At 28.4% G+C, this 16,459-nt stretch overlaps 1 protein-coding gene across 4 annotated transcripts in view; it reads right to left on the reverse strand.

Annotated features, from left to right (window-relative positions):
• Positions 1-829: 829 nt before the first annotated feature.
• The window catches only part of LOC107447724 (uncharacterized), a 38,428-nt gene continuing 22,798 nt past the window's right edge, over positions 830-16,459 (reverse strand). For 2 of the 4 annotated variants that reach the window (XM_016062725.3, XM_071177572.1), the window contains 4 exons: positions 8,238-8,480; positions 6,186-7,025; positions 3,062-3,233; positions 830-2,270 (listed from right to left, as the gene is read on the reverse strand). In XM_016062725.3, coding sequence (XP_015918211.1) covers positions 1,606-2,270; positions 3,062-3,233; positions 6,186-7,025 — 1,677 coding nt within the window. In that variant the 5' untranslated portion in view covers positions 8,238-8,480 and the 3' untranslated portion in view covers positions 830-1,605. Of the gene's footprint in view, positions 2,271-3,061; positions 3,234-6,185; positions 7,026-7,723; positions 8,205-8,237; positions 8,481-8,568; positions 8,664-16,459 lie in introns of those variants that run through there. The other 2 variants (XM_071177573.1, XM_016062724.3) reach the window with 2 other exon arrangements.

The raw sequence follows: 16,459 nt of genomic DNA on the forward strand, positions 1-16,459 counted from the left end.
GTTCAATAAGAAATTGAAAAAAAAAAAATTACATTTTTCTCTTCAAATACTATAGAAAACGTCCAACGCTATTCTGCACACAGCACCATTTATAAATTCAGAAGACTACTCATACGTTAGCGGTTTCACTGTAATCCTGAAATACAGCGGTAAAAAGAAAGTGTTTTAGTTTTATTTAAGTTGAACAGAAACATATTCAGGATATTAACTTTACATCACTTAAACCAAAATTAAATTCAATGCGCAAGTTTAATACAACTTAAATGAATTATTCACAACATATCAAAATTACGTTATTTTAAAATGACCAAATAAGAGTGGCTTTTAATATTCTGTTAATGTATTGGGTAACTAAAAAGGAGGATATGTGATAAATGAAGTTTTATTGGCAATTCCCTATAACTTAGGCAACCTAAAACCAAGTATATTGAATGTAATTGGCTCAGGACAGAAAACACTTCATTCAAATGTAAATATAGTTTTAAAAAAATTACTACGAATTTTTCTTAGTTTTTTTTCTTTCTTATTTAACTGTAATAAAGTCTTTTTAACACTTGGAAATTTTTTAGATATTCTCAGCCAAGCGAAATAGAGACTTAGGTACAAACTACAAAGCGAATTAACGTGAAGCGTGATTACTTCCTCAGATGTTTACTTCGATAATAAAGCTAATATAATTTAAAGGAAATTTGTATGAAAACAGAATTATGAACTGTTTTAAATAAAACAGCTAGTACTAATGCCAAGGAAGTAGGAAATTCTGAAATTAGCAATGTGACGAAAGATAAAGAGAATTGTACTATTAGCATGATGAAAATAATAAATACAATGCTTTAGATACCATTTTATTTAAATGTTAAATTAACTTTCATTTAGAAAAATCAGCTTAATTAGCTAAAACAAATAAAATATTAAAATGCTCAAACACACCAATTTTGACTTATTAAAAAAGTAAAACATAATTTAGGTAATGCAACTAAGACCCACTATAACTTCAAAAGCTGGATACTTCAATTAAACCATTAGCATAAATAACAGCAATTATTAATTTTTTTAACAACTTGAAAAAATAATTCTGAAAAAAAATGAGGAAATACAAATGTAAAGTAATAAAAAATTTAATCATTACTAAAAACTCTTGAATATATAAAAATGAGATGGCAAAATTTACAACATGAAAGTAATTTACATAATATACAGAATGATTATAACTTGATTCACAGAAGAGTAAATATTAAGCAACCATTACAGGATTTTAAATGTAATTTAAAACAAAAAAAAATTTCCATAAAAAACAAGCATAATTATAGTTACATTTAATCAAAACATTATAAATACTTTTTAGTTGACCTAGAATAATTGATAAAAAAAAATGCAAATTTGTACTATGTACAGCCATTATACAAAATATTCAATAGTATTTACAGAATGGGAAAATATTAAGTACAAACATTTGAAGATCATATAATTGACATTAATTGAAATAAAATATTTTACTGAAACTAATAGAAACTTATTAAGCTTGCACATAAAACGAATAATTTGGAAAGATTAAAGATCAGGAAATGTGAACAAATTTACTACTTATCTTATAAATAAGTTCTATTAATAGTTTCTTCTTACTTTTTTACTACTAACTTTAGATGGATTCAACCTTTTTAAACATTCTTCATATTGCTTTTTTAGTTGAGCTAAGCGACTTTCTTTTGCTTTAAGTTCTTTTTCTAGACTACCAATATAAAAAGTGGAACCTAAAAGAACAACCATTTTAGAATTCCGAGATGCTTTTTTGTACTTAGGCCTATGACATACAGGTTCTTTTTTTACTAATTCATCAAGTTTTTTAAGGACATCAACAGTGAAATTATTTTCATTGTTCTCAAATTCATCTGATTTACTAGTTTTTTCAGACTGAAGAGCTAACTGAGTCAATTGAAGAACGTGGTCTGGTGTTGCATCTTCGACAATGTCCAAATTCTTTTTTAGCATATCTCTCCTTTCACGTTCAGCTTGATTATGCTGTTCTCGTCTATCAAAAGGAACTGTGGAACAACTTTTAAGTCTTTTAGAGGCTTGTGAAGTTCTTTTAGAAGATTTTGTTTTTTGCAATTTATACCTTTGCGTTTTTGGTGTATCTACTTTTGAGAAATTAGTCCGAGGTCGACCAGCCCTACGCTTTGGTTTTTGGTACGGGCTGAAATCTTCATCAATCTCATTTCGTTTTCTTTTCTTAACTGGTTCTTCATCCTCTTCCTCACTTTCAACAACACCTAGAAGTAGAGATCAAATTTTAAATATCTCAAATAAGATTAATTTAAAACATGAAAATCACACTTCTAAGTTAACTGTCTATACTTTCCCGCAGCTGTAGAAAATTTATGTTCTAATAGTAATAGAAAAACAGCAATATTTTTCAGTTATGATTGACATAAAACAGGCTTTAAACGCATTATTTTTACTCATAATTTCGCATATTAATAGGCATTTAATTCAGGATAGATAATAAGATTTCTTCTCCATTAATTTAAAAAGGGAATTCTGAGTAGAAATAAACTGAACATTTCAGAACAAAAAAAAGTTTTGTACTGTTTTCTATAAATGAAGTTCACTTCAATACGTATTAGTAAGACAAGCAATAATTTGTACAAAAATTCTATTTCAAAAGGGATTTTTTAAGGAAACTTACACAATTTTAGGGAATTTTCTAAATTATACAAAAACTAGGAAAATTTGAATAAAACCAGTAGACCAGGAGTTGACAGCCACGCAGATGTAAAAGATTATTTCGTAACTGAAACTTCATTTAAAGAGTAGAATGGTACTTTTCCAAAATGCTTGGCGATTAAAGTAAATTCCGCTATTTTATTTAGTTATTAGTTTATTTTTATAAGATCAGTCACCTTAAGAAAATAAAAATTGTATTTACTTGCACCTGGTGAGTATGAAATTATAGTAAAAATCTTAGACATTTGCCATATCTATTGTATTTGTATATAAAGTGAGCTGTATGTGTATCTTAATAAAGACTCATAATACTGATATGTTCAACGACAAAACTTACTAAGTTTTTTATGGTAGCTGTGTTCTACTTGAATAGTCTTGGAATCATTTCGCAAAACAAATAGATTATCGTCACAGACTTCCTCTTTAATGCTTAGCTTTTTGCCCTCTTTCTTCACAGGCTGTAGCACTAGACCTGCACACAATGCACTGAAGTCTTCATCATTTGGAATCTAAAAAATTTTTTTAAAAAAAAATTAGAGATAAAAAGCCAATTCCATAACATCTTAAAAATTTTAAATGACATAAGGCTAGATTAGATTCAAACAGAATAAACTGAACTCTTAGAAAAATATATCTAAAAATCTTTTAACTTAACAGTGGTTTGTTGGCTTGAGAACACCAGAAAATGATGAAGCAATCAAGATAAGCAATCGATGTGAAACAATGGCATACTATTCAAGTTTTTAACTTATGTTTTTGTCCCGTCTTGTCACAAAATAACATATTTCATTATGTGTGACATAACACTGTCTTTGCATTGCAACATAAATTCATTCTATTAACATTTCAATATCCACCATACACCGGTGTAAATTTACACAGACTAGAATTGCTTTTTACCACCCCTGTAGTATTAGAAATTAATAATACAAGTTGGACGAAAAACTATTTGGCATTGGTGTACATACGACATAAAATATACTTATTAATGAAAGTTCTATATAGCCCTTCCAAGTAATGTATATATTTATTTATATTCTGCTTGCTATAAATTAAGACAAGTGTCAGGTACATCAATTATATTTAAGATGGGATATTTGGATAAGATTTATCTTAGCCAAAAAATCCAAGTAATAATCAAATCAGTACTAGTAAAAACCAACTAGTAATCAACAAAAAATCCAACAATGAATTTTATATGTAGTCCCTTAATAATTTATAGTGTCATTTGTACAAATTTCTTTTATTATTAAAATTAATTAAATCTCAAACTTATCTGTTTCTGTTAAATTTGCACTTTTATAATGATGATTTACTTTAAAATTTCAGTAAAAGAAACAGCCAAGAAAATCCCATTATAATTGGTGAGTTAATATTCACTAAAAAATTATTTGTTTCAAGAGTAAGGACATATATATGATATGAACTCAAATGATATTTCATATTGTAAATAAGCTTAGAGACTACTGGAAATGCTTTAGGACTGATCACACTTTGAAGATAATGCAATGCTTACATGAATTCTGGAAGAAATAAAGAAAAAGTTTGACACTTTCAGATACTTATCGTAAATTTCTAAAATGCGCAGAAAATTTTCTAATTAAAAATATTTAACGATCTTCGCTCTGGATACGATTGATACATTTGCCCTCAAATTAAGGAGCTATTAGTCACCCCTCATTTTATAATTAAACATACTTATTGTAATTAAACATTGTAATTTTAAGTAAACATTCATATGTAAAGAAAATATGATGCGAAAACTGAAAATTATAATGTACAAAAAATAAGTTTTTTTTAAAGGTTAATTTGAGTTACTTTATACATATCTCATTCGTATTTCACAAACAACGAATGACCGATTTTACTGCCGCTGCACAAGTTCAAATTTTTGTCATAATATATCAAACATTCCGTGAATTTGATAGTGCTAAGCATCATAGAGCTTTTGACATGTACATACTATTTTACATTAATTCCTAACATTCCAATTATGCAAAAATATACACAAGGGAAGCTCATTCCCACCAACTCCTTACCAATAAGGCATCATTCATAGTAATTGACACGAGCATTTTTTCCAACACAATTAATGTGGTACAACTTCCCTAAATTACAATTAAGTGGGCATAAATACCTCACTTTATGTTAAGAACCTTATAAAGTAATATGTAATAAAAATCTAGATGTATTAACTGAAGACAATATTAAGTAAAAACAGAATAACATTTAATGTCAGTTTTTATTTCTTCCGCACTTATAAAATTCATAGCCCGATAATCAGGTTCTACATATTTACTTAAAATAGTAATGGAGGTAAAATTTATTGCAACTTAACACAAAATCTAATTTAGAAATTCATGCAAATAAATATTTCCAGGCACCAGCAAGAGCAAAGAATCCTGCTAACTATGAATGATAACTTCTGTTTTAAAACAGGTGAAAGCAAGTCAGTTTTCAAAAATAAATAATCGCCTCACATAAAACCATAGACCAAGACAGAACTTATTTTCGGTCCAATTAATACTGGCTAGCACTGTTTACTTGAATTTGCAGAAATTTATACACTGACAAATTTACTTTTTCTTGATAATAGCCTACATATTAAATTGGTTCTTTTTTTCTTAAAAAAACTTTTATATTTTCTCTCTATTTTATTTTTTTAGCAAACAAAACAAAAATAATAACAAACCTTGCCTATCTTTTTAGACCCATCCCTGAACCACTAACTTTTCCCTTCATTTCTCTATCACTCACACCATTACTCTTTCCCTAGTGTCATTTCTCTCAAAAAATCTTGATTTAATTTAGGCCAGCATGTCAATATGTAAGAGGGAAACAGCAAACGCAAGTAAACAGATTTAGATTCAGCAATAGTACGAATTTTGTTAAAGAAAGCAGATGACTATATATGATCAATGAATCCCATTTGTCAGGATGTTAAGAATAAGATTTAGCAAGGCTGACAAAAGCAAAATAATTAAAATTCCAGACAGCATTCTTTCATTACATTTTTTAATGAAAATAAAAAGATAATTTAATTAAAAAACAAATGGCAATGGTGGAATTTAGTCTATTGATTATTATTTGAGGTAGTTACCCAGGACTGAAAACTGGCACTCATAAATGGAAATTACTGTTTTAACTTGTTTATACTGACAAACTTTTGATAATGTTATTACTGACAAACCTGAGTAGAATGTGACCCAAAGACAGTAATTCTGCCTCACAATACTTCATACTGAGAGTGAAAAAGCTATTCACTATTAATATCAGGCTCATCAAAAATTGAATATCTTATAATAGGTTGACTCAGAAATTTTTTTTATTCTTAACTTCTTAGGTGTTTAAAAACTAACATTTAATGATAGGTTCACACTGGTTCAAACCCATTAAATAGATAAAATAATATTTGACAGGTAAGATACAACTACACAGGTAAAAAATGTAAGGAAACTCACCGATTGCAGTGTTTCATTTAACCAATGATCACTGGCAATAGAGTCATTTCTAGTTCGTTGAAATCCATTTAGATAACCTTCTGGTTTTATATTAACTTTATTACTTCCATCTCTGAACATGCAATCACTGTCTATAATATCAGATAACCTGATGGTAGCCAAAGTACCTTTATTGTAGATTTCATCATCAGTGTCACTGTTTTTATTAGCGTGTATCACATAGTCAAGATATTTATCGATATCTGTGTCTGTGTTCAATTTTATAGGTTCACACATACCATCAACATCTTTATCTTGCTCCATAAGAGTGAACACATTAGTATACTCATCAAAAGATGAATTCAGACAATCTTGTTCAAATCCAGAATCTGGAGATAGCGGAGCACTTTGCTTCTCAGCAATTGGAGAATTCGTTACAGGAGAATTAGCAACTGGAGAGCCAGCAATTGGAGAATTAGAATCTTGATCGGAAAAGGATTTATTCAGATCAATGAAGTAATCATCCAATATATATGGAATGCCCAATTTCGAAGGGCTGACTGATGCAAAACCGTAAGGATTGCCGAGATCTTTTGAAACCTCCGATTTCACAGGGCTGGAGCAATATTTTGAGAAGTCATAGGAATTCTTCTCCAATTCCATATCATTAAAATCAATATCCAGATCCATTGGAGGGTAAAAATCACCAGAATCTGAATTATCAGATGAAGATCCAAAGAGAAAGTCGAGGTTAAAGGAGCTGAAGGTGGAAAGATCCTCTAAAGCGGAACATTTATAATCCGATACATCAGCCTTCTCGACCCATCGATCAAGACTTTCAATAGAGTCTATGGAAATCATCTAAAGAAAACAAAAATCCCCATTAAGATCTTATAATCATAGTCAACAACAGAAAAAATAAATTCAAATTGTAAAGTTGGAAATCATAATTAAAATTCTATTTTAGATAAATTGTGTAATGGTCAAGATTTAATTAATTGCAAAGATTAAATTAATTTTAATTGTAAATATTTAATTAATTGCAAAGATTAAATTAATTTTAATTGTAAAGATTTAATTGTAATTGTAAAGATTTAATTGTAATTGTAAAGATTTAATTAATTGTAATTGTAAAGATTTTAAGGAAAAGTGCTATTTAATATGATCCACCTAGCTAAAATATTTTACTAATTCGCTGCCTCTAATTACTATTACGTAAAAATATGAATAGATCAGATTACTACAAACTGCGACTTAAGATTACTGTTACATCAAATCAAAATTTAAAAAAACATGTTAAGCGAAGTCAAAGTCATTAAAGTGCAATTTCTGGACGAACTATTAATTTAAATAAAGGAAATAAATCATAAATATTCCAATAGATTACCAATAATAGAATTTTGAGAGTATTAATCTTTTTCATTAAAATTTAAAAAAAATAATTCTATTTAAAATTAAAAGTTCAACAATAAATAAAATAAGAGACAAAACCGCCGAAAAATATAACATACTACTTTTTTCAATAAACAAGTTTATTTGCTTTATTAAAATTCCCTTACCCTGAATAAGTTGCATGGAAGAAAACGCCGGCTAAAAAACGAAAACCACAAGAAAAAAAATGCCGGCCGGCTTGCGCAGATCACAATTATTTCAGATGGTATTTCGACAGTCTCCCACCTGGCGAAAATATCGCGTAGAATAATATTCCAAGACAAGTGCTTGGCGGCGGAGAGAGATCGCCACATGAAAGAAACGCCCCACTGAAACGTGGCTTTCTCCATTCACCAAATGCGGATTTCGCGGAAAAAATTAACACTTGCTGTAAGTTACGCAATTGAAAGCGCAACCTAATTTTCATAGCTGTTAAACAATAAATTAAACAAGCAATTTTACAATGAAAAAGTTCGCAAAATATTTTTTTATATTTAAGAAATATATCTTGGTGAAATTCTAGCATACAAGTGTTCTTATATAATATAATATTTTATGCGCAACTAAGATTATTAGTAAGCCATATGTAAAATCTTAAGTTGCTGAACTACAGTATTAAATGAGACACTATAGTAGACTTACTTTTAAGCTTTGTAAAGCTTGCAATAATATCCAGTAGAGGAAGAATTTATTGAGTTATGACCATCAGACTTGAGGAGACTAAGATCATTACACTTCCACTACTACCGACTACAAGAGTATTACTGTCGTGTCAGAGCTAGCGAAATGCCGGCAACATGCTGCAATCCTCATTCTTGTATCCTTCCGCCAATGACAGCATGGATCGGCTTTTGATTCTTTCTAAGAATTTACGGAATGTTCTAACTGAAATATATTAAAAAATCGATATTAAATGATTTATATAGATTTCTATGATTTTACTAAAAGAAATTAATTAGAAATTATTCTTTACTAATTATTGCGGAAGAAAGAACTGTAAAAAGGCTGAGGTTGGCGGGAAACTGAAGGGCGGAGCTTAATTTCTTATCCAATTGTGAGACCCACATTGGAATGACGAAAGCGTCCATGCTGCTTTATGCCGTAAAAACGTAGTAAAACCGGTATATGGAGTAGCTGAGAGAAGAGCAGTGAAAAAGAAAATGGGAAATCGAAAGTGAACCTATTCGTCGCAAATGTTAGACATCTCCTCTTTCGGTAATAGGTTTCGAGCAAATTATTGTCTATAAAGTATGAATAATTGTATTCTTCGCGAAAAAAATTAATAATTTCCTATAATTAGGATTTTTTTTGTATAATTAGCATCATAAATTCCAATTAATTTTTACTGAATCTGTTACCTTCCATTAATAAGCATAAAAATAAAATAATTGAATAAGATATACACAAGGAGAATATAAAATTGATAAATATTTTAGGTACATAATGCTAAAAATTTTTATTTATTACAATGCGATGTTTTTCTTAGAACCGATCAATTAAGAGTTGCTTTTAACATAACGGGAAGAAAAGAACCTATATTTACACATTTTTCGATTGTAAATATTATTATTTGATTCTTAGGCTAAGCTCTTTGAAGTGCTAATTTAAAAAACTTCTCAACAAAATCCCCGCTTAGACTTTTTGTTAGAAAAATAATTTTTTATGGTGGAAAACAGCTAATCTAAACTGGAATTACATATTTTCAGATATAATAATTCTTTTACTCTTTTTCTCACTATTTTAATATTATTTTTAATTTAGATAAAAAGTATGGTATCGGATCTACAAAATATAAAACGGAATAAACATGTAATCATCTAAATTTTCCTTAATAGTCTCCTACTCTTAAAAAATATTTTTGGAGGATTTTAGTGAATGGTGTCTTTTTATTTAAAATTATCATATAGTGTTGTATATAATAGTATTGCAAATAATATGATAGTATTTTTATTTTTCCTTCTTTGTTACAAATAATATAAAGAGATATCCCAAGGAGTATATTTGCTACTTTTCATACAATTGTTATTATAAATAATAAAAAACATTTCAAATCACTAATATATTTCTTGCTTTGTAATAATGACGGTGCTAATCTCGTATTACTTTTTACTTACAACAGATGGCGCTGAGAACGATTGCCCTCTTGCCCTTAGTCACGTTTTCGTTTTCAGCTTCTTTTCATTCCCATTCATTGTATTCTTATTATGTGCTATTTCCGCGAATTAGAATTTACAGCCTATTACAGCAATAGTAATTAGTAAAATGTATTGTTTTTTAAATTAAAGGAAATTAATCTTATTAATACGTTATTGTATTGATGAAAACGTCACTTTATACTTAAGTTTAAATATTATACTTACTCAAACACATATGCCGAAAAGGATATAACTGTAATCATTTTATTGGTTAGCAAAAATCTTTTTTAGTAAATTTGCGATAAAAATACATCTTCCTAAACTTTTAAAATTTATAAAAATTTTTAATTTACCTTAAAAATTTCAGTTACGTTATTTTACTTTCACTACCGCTTTTTTTTCTTCTTTATTTAAGAAAATATCAACTTCTTAATTTACTCACAAATGCAGTCCTCAAATAATAAAAAACAAAACAACAAAAAATTGTTAAAAATAAATTTCAGTCATAACATAATTCCATTTTAATTTAATGATTCGATAATTTTTAATTTTAGATTCCACTATATTTTCGCTCGACATCTCTATTATTTTTGTGATCAACTTATCGCAAATAAATGTAAAATGTAACAATTGCAGACAAAATAAACTGTTCACATATGAATTCGAAATTTAAACACTTTAATTATATACAGAAGTATTAAGTATTTGAACAGTAAAAAACCAATATTCATACAATTTACTTGTCTTATAATTCTAATAGTAGTTATCAAGAAAAGTATGAATTATATTCTAAGAGATTTCGCTGTCGCCAAAAATATAGTAGTTATTATTANTAGTTATATATATATATATATATATATAAATAAATAAATAACATTCCCAGCGGTAGGTGGTCGATACGAATTCCATACCAGGTTCGCACCAACTACAATGCTGACTTAAAATATCCTCAGTGGTTGACAGATCATGGGTTAGAGTACCCTTGCCGTCAGGTTAACCGTGTGAGATTTTCGTGGTTTTTCTCACCATGAAACGCAAATAAGGGTTAGTTCCATCAAAAAGTCCTCCAAGAAGACAAATTCCTCGAAATATTTTATCCAGAACTTCCCTAATCTTCTGGATTGGGTTCAAAATTAAAAAGCTATGGAGTTGAACTTTGGTAGTCGTAAATTCAAAATTGGATTTGTTGTTCAACGACGGTTATAAAAAATATATGACGTGCTCTACGTAGGGCTCGGGAAAAGTCGAAAACCCGCTTCGCTTTTTAATATTATCAAGCAAATAACCATAGTTTATCTACTGAAATATTTAACTACCTCACATAAAAATTGTTTGCACATTTACTTCCATCACATTTCTATTTGAAGCATGCTGAGTTCGTCTAGTAATTTTTGAATCCAATCAACTCATTCTTTCGTTCAAAGTATTTATACAGCCTGAATATAGTAAAGCATGTTTATACGTTTCAATACCAGCTCATTCTTAATTTAGAAAGTATTAAAAGAGTTTTTTTTTTTTTAAAATGGAAGAAAAAAATATATATATATAAATTACAGGTTATTGGTTTTAAAAAAAATTTCCTCTCATTAATTCAAGAAATTAAATGAATGCTTCAGTCAGGGGCCGATGCAGAAATTTTACCGGGGGGGAATCATAAACTCAGACCCCCCCCCCCAACAATTAATATTTTTAGTAAAAAAATTTTTTTAAATATTTTTTTTGAAAAAAAAAATTAAACTGGGGTTCTTAATGCTAGTCTTCTCATTTATTTTTTTCATAATGAACAATAGAACAATACATAAATAATTCAAGTATTAATAATTCAAGCATGGTGCCAGATTTTAGTTACGAGTTTCGCAAGCTTCCCATCTTCACCTTTATACTATCTTTGGTTAAACCTGTTGGAGCGCTCGCTTCAACATTATTAAAGTTTATAATGAAACTATGACGAATTTCGTTTCAATCTTTTGGATTATGATTATTGAAACAGTGAAGAACATAATTAGATGGAAAAAAAATTCGATTTTTTTCCGACCTACTAAGGTGTATATGCCCCCTTAAATAATTTTTAAAGTATTTTATTTATTTTGTAAACTATTAAAAAAATTTTTTTTTTCTTTCAATTTTGGGGNAGAACATAATTAGATGGAAAAAAAAATTCGATTTTTTCTGACCTATAAGGTGTATATGCCCCCTTAAATAATTTTTAAAGTATTTTATTTATTTTGTAAACTATTAAAAAAATTTTTTTTTTCTTTCAATTTTGGGGGGAGGGGGTCATGACCCCCCGCTGGATCCGCCACTGGCTTCAGTGAGGCTCTAAAAAGCTTTTGTTTCCCTCTACGATTTTTATTTAAAATCTTAAATGTCCTGTATTAAAAATATTGTAGCACTCAAGATGAAAAAAAGTGTGGGATGATTAAAGATGTGATTTTATTTTTCATTTTGTGACAAATGCTTTGTTTTAAATTTTAATTACTAATACCTATATCATCGATATCAATTATTTTAAGAGTCTAATTAACAATGCTATGACTTTATCAAAATTATTATTTCTGCGTTGAATTTCTATTTGCTTAATTTTCATTTATGCATCTATTCATTTAAACGTAGACTCCCTTAAACGATGAATAAACGGTTCTTTACTGTATGTTGAAACATTAAACTATTTATTTTTTGTTTTCTAGCATGACTTAGCTTTGATAATTTTAATGCAGCCTTTTCTGCAGTTGATATAGGAGTATTTTACCACCGCAGTTTTTCTTGAAACAATCAAATGTATACTTACGAATGGGACTGTGATTAAGTTTATATCAAATAGAAATTTTAAAAAATACTAAAAAAATTTACATATTTTATTTAATTAATTTATTTATTTTACAATTTGTATAAAAAGCATGACTCGATATTTCGCTAATTCTCTTAGAATAATTTTTTTAAAAATGTAAAAGAAAAAAAGAATTAAATTGATTGGCTTAATTTTAAGACTGCCAAATATATTTGTATATCAGACAAATTATAAAATTGCTTAGTTTGGCATCATTCAGATAATGAAAACCTTTTAAGCATGTTGAACTTCTCAATTATTAGTCCGATCAACCTATCAACAACTGAATACTGAAACACAAGAAATTATATAAAGAAATAACTTAAGACAATCAGTTCATGTGTATTGGGAAGTAAGGATTAAATAGTATTTCTTTTCTTGAGGTTAGACTGAATATTTGGGTGTGGTTGTCAGGCAAGTGTCACTTGAACTTTTTAATTCATCGGTCACTTTACTTAATTCAGTGCAAGAGCATCCTATTATTATTATTATTTAAAAAATATTATCTGAGGTAGAACATGCATGAGTAGAAAGAAACTGGTCGTCTCATAGAACTAGTTGATCGATGATTAATATTTCATATGACAGTCTGACCACCCATCAAGAACACACACAGAACAAAGGTCATGAACAAGTTGGGATTTGGATACTTATCCTACCTTGCTTGAATGTCCATTCATTTTCAAAAGTGTAGGACGTGTTTGTCAGTTCTATTGTATGCTTTTAGAAAGTCTAGTTTTGAAAGTTGAAATTCTGCTACTCTAAATCATATTGTTCTGATACTTTAAAAACAAACAGATAAAAAAAATTTCATCAATGACTGCACAAGTTGGCAGCCATGTTAGTTTTAAGAAAGTCTTCGATTTAAAAAAATAAGTTTCATTTAACTGAAATAGCAAAGTAAACGTGAAACCAATAACGAAAGAATTGAACTAATATAAGAGAAAATAATTCTTAATTACGAAACTCTTACATTAAAATAACTAATATACTGATAGTAAAAATTTAAAGTAAAAATATACGGATAAATTTTTTGACGGTTAATTTTATTATGACTTTATTTAATAAAATCTAAAAAAGTAAATTTCATAAATGATTATAAAACTAATAAAAGCTTTGAATAAACGAAAGTGAACGAGCAGAGAGAATTAAAGGTGTTACACGAGTACAGTTTACTAGTTTGAAGAGATAATGTTTTAAAACTGTGTAGCTTCAAATATAAATTATAAACCCAAAATAAAACTTAATTATTTCTGATAATAATAACACATAATCTTGCAATTAGTGAGATCATGAAATTTACTAGTGCACTTAAAACCCTTGAATGAATTTTACCTTAGTAATGCCCAAAATCTGAAATGTTCAAACATATTTTGTATATTAATAAAAAATGTAGTAAACTTTAAATAGTACAACTGGAAAATTACTTAAATCGAATAATCCGTATTAATTTAGAACGCACTGAAATTTTTGAAAAAAAATGAAAGTATTATTAAAATACATCTAAACTATTTTTCTAAAATATTGAAATAAAAACATTAATAAATACATAATTAAACAAACCTAACACTTTTCTTCTTGAAATTGCATAAAAATTACATTGAGTTATAGTTGAAAAAAAAAGTTTTCATTATTAGGCCGTAGATAAAATTTCATGGAATAGAATAAATAAAAATAATTTAAGCGAAATTTATGTCTAAAAAATAATTTGTTTGCACTTATGATGCATTTTCAGAATCGGTGGTTATTAATAGGCGTTTCATAAAATAAACTTGTAATTTTGAACCAATACGAAGAAATTTAATTCGGAATACAATTGATAATGAACATAAAAAAACAGTTACATAAATGCGCTTTTCTAATTTTTTTTTTGTTGTTGATAGAATTGACTAAATTATTCTAATAAAATCAATTATTCAATTTAAAAATATGCCTTTCACTAACTTATATATAACACTAGCTGCTTGTATTCCTTGAGGTTTAGTTTTCCACGTAAAATTAATTCTCATATATTAATTTAATTTCTCAAATTTTTCCCGTTTAAAATTCTTTACACATCATTATCCAATCCACCCAACCTCAAAAATCTCCAGCCCCTCTTTTTTCCCGCTTGCTTTCTTTTCATTCTTTTTTTTTTCCCCCTACCCCTTGAGCCAAAATTGGCGGAAAAATTAATAAACTGAAACCCCATAAACTATCTTTTCAAATCATACATGAAGTATTATTGCACCACAAGCAGGACATTTCCGGTGAATCAGCTGGGCATATCCTAACCTAGAACCCAGATGCTCTGACTCAGAAGTTAACATACGGTAATCAATGAATAAATGGACGGCGCCTGCCTCTTACATTTTGGGAACCACTTATTTTAAGCCCGACCAATCTTTTACCGATCAAAAACTTCTTTATTTTTGCCAACGGTAGATCAAGGTGGGGGTTCGGTTGAGTTTTTATTATTCAACCGGACAGCACTTATTAGAGGGTGGGATATTAAATAACGTATATAGATGGTCAGATTAGGTTGGAATAGAACTCAACAGACTGCATACGTGAAGTGTGTTATTTTCCCACAGTATGTGGGGGTGGGGTACCACAATTTTTACTGGAATATTTCTTTTCTTCTTTTTTTTTGTTGTTGTATGGAGGAGAGGGAGATTGGTTGTTTGTTCAGTCAAAAGCAGTTCTCCATTCATAAAATTTTTCATTGGTAGTTTTTTTTTTTTCTTCCTTCCCATCAGCGGCGATTTATGTTGTTAAAATTATAACTTATATTTTCAAAGGAAAAAAAAAATAAATAAACCACCTAGACTGGTTTTTTTTTTCGGGAGGATAAAAAGTAAATATGTTTAAAAAATCAAATCAGATTTAAAGATTAAATTCGACTCAGTTGAAACGAAATTAAAATTTCGTTTCAACTGAAAGTATTTGCTTTTAAATGACAAATAATATCGCAAATAAACAGAAAAAAAAACTTCGCCCTTTATAAAAAAATTTTTCGAAATTTTATTTTCATCTCAGAGAGTAGTAATTACCATAAAGGAGAAAATGCAATACTACGACTTATCTTGAAGAAATATTTTGAAATGTTCGTATATAAATGTATACGAATATTTACATACAGTAATGTACAGTACAGTTTGCATGTACAGTAGCATAAACTAAAGGGGGGGGAATTCTTCAGTCAAACATCGATTTACAATTTCTAATTTCAACTAAAATATTATGTATTGATGTCTTAGTAAAATTCTGATTAAATGTGCTCAGCATTAAGGATATACTGTAAAGAAATTTAATTAAGTTATTATTATTTTCTTCAAATTAAATAAACAAAAATATAGCAAAATATTTATTCAGAAAAAAAAAAGGTTTGAATAATCGAATTTAATATAACCTCCATAACTAATGAGTTTTAGTGAGTGTGTACCCCAGGAATATTATGTAATCTCTATAACTAGTGAGTTTTAGTGAGTGAGTACCCCAGGAATTTAATATAATCTCCATAACTAGTGAGTTTTAGTGAGTGAGTACTCCAGGAATTTAATATAATCTCCATAACTAGTGAGTGAGTACCCCAGGTTTTAAAGATGCTTTTAGAGAGATCATAGTGTTAACAGGTTATTCTTAAACGAAAACATTTTGTTCGTAAGTTTTAGAGATATCTATGGGCTATGATTCTGAAGTGAAATGCAAAAGGTTATTAGTTCGTTAACCATACCAACAAAAGGATTTCCCACTGGCACACAAATAAATAATTTAAAAAAAACAAAAAAAAACTAAAATATCGAATTTACTTATCAATTCTGCGCTCAAGAAAGTTGGCTATATACTGGAAACATTTCTGTTTCAGATTTTAAAATGTTCACCCTTTTAAATGTTATTCTCAAAACTAGGAAATATGCTTA

The sequence above is a fragment of the Parasteatoda tepidariorum genome, chromosome 2 (genome assembly GCF_043381705.1).
Source record: "Parasteatoda tepidariorum isolate YZ-2023 chromosome 2, CAS_Ptep_4.0, whole genome shotgun sequence".
NCBI lineage: Eukaryota > Metazoa > Arthropoda > Arachnida > Araneae > Theridiidae > Parasteatoda > Parasteatoda tepidariorum.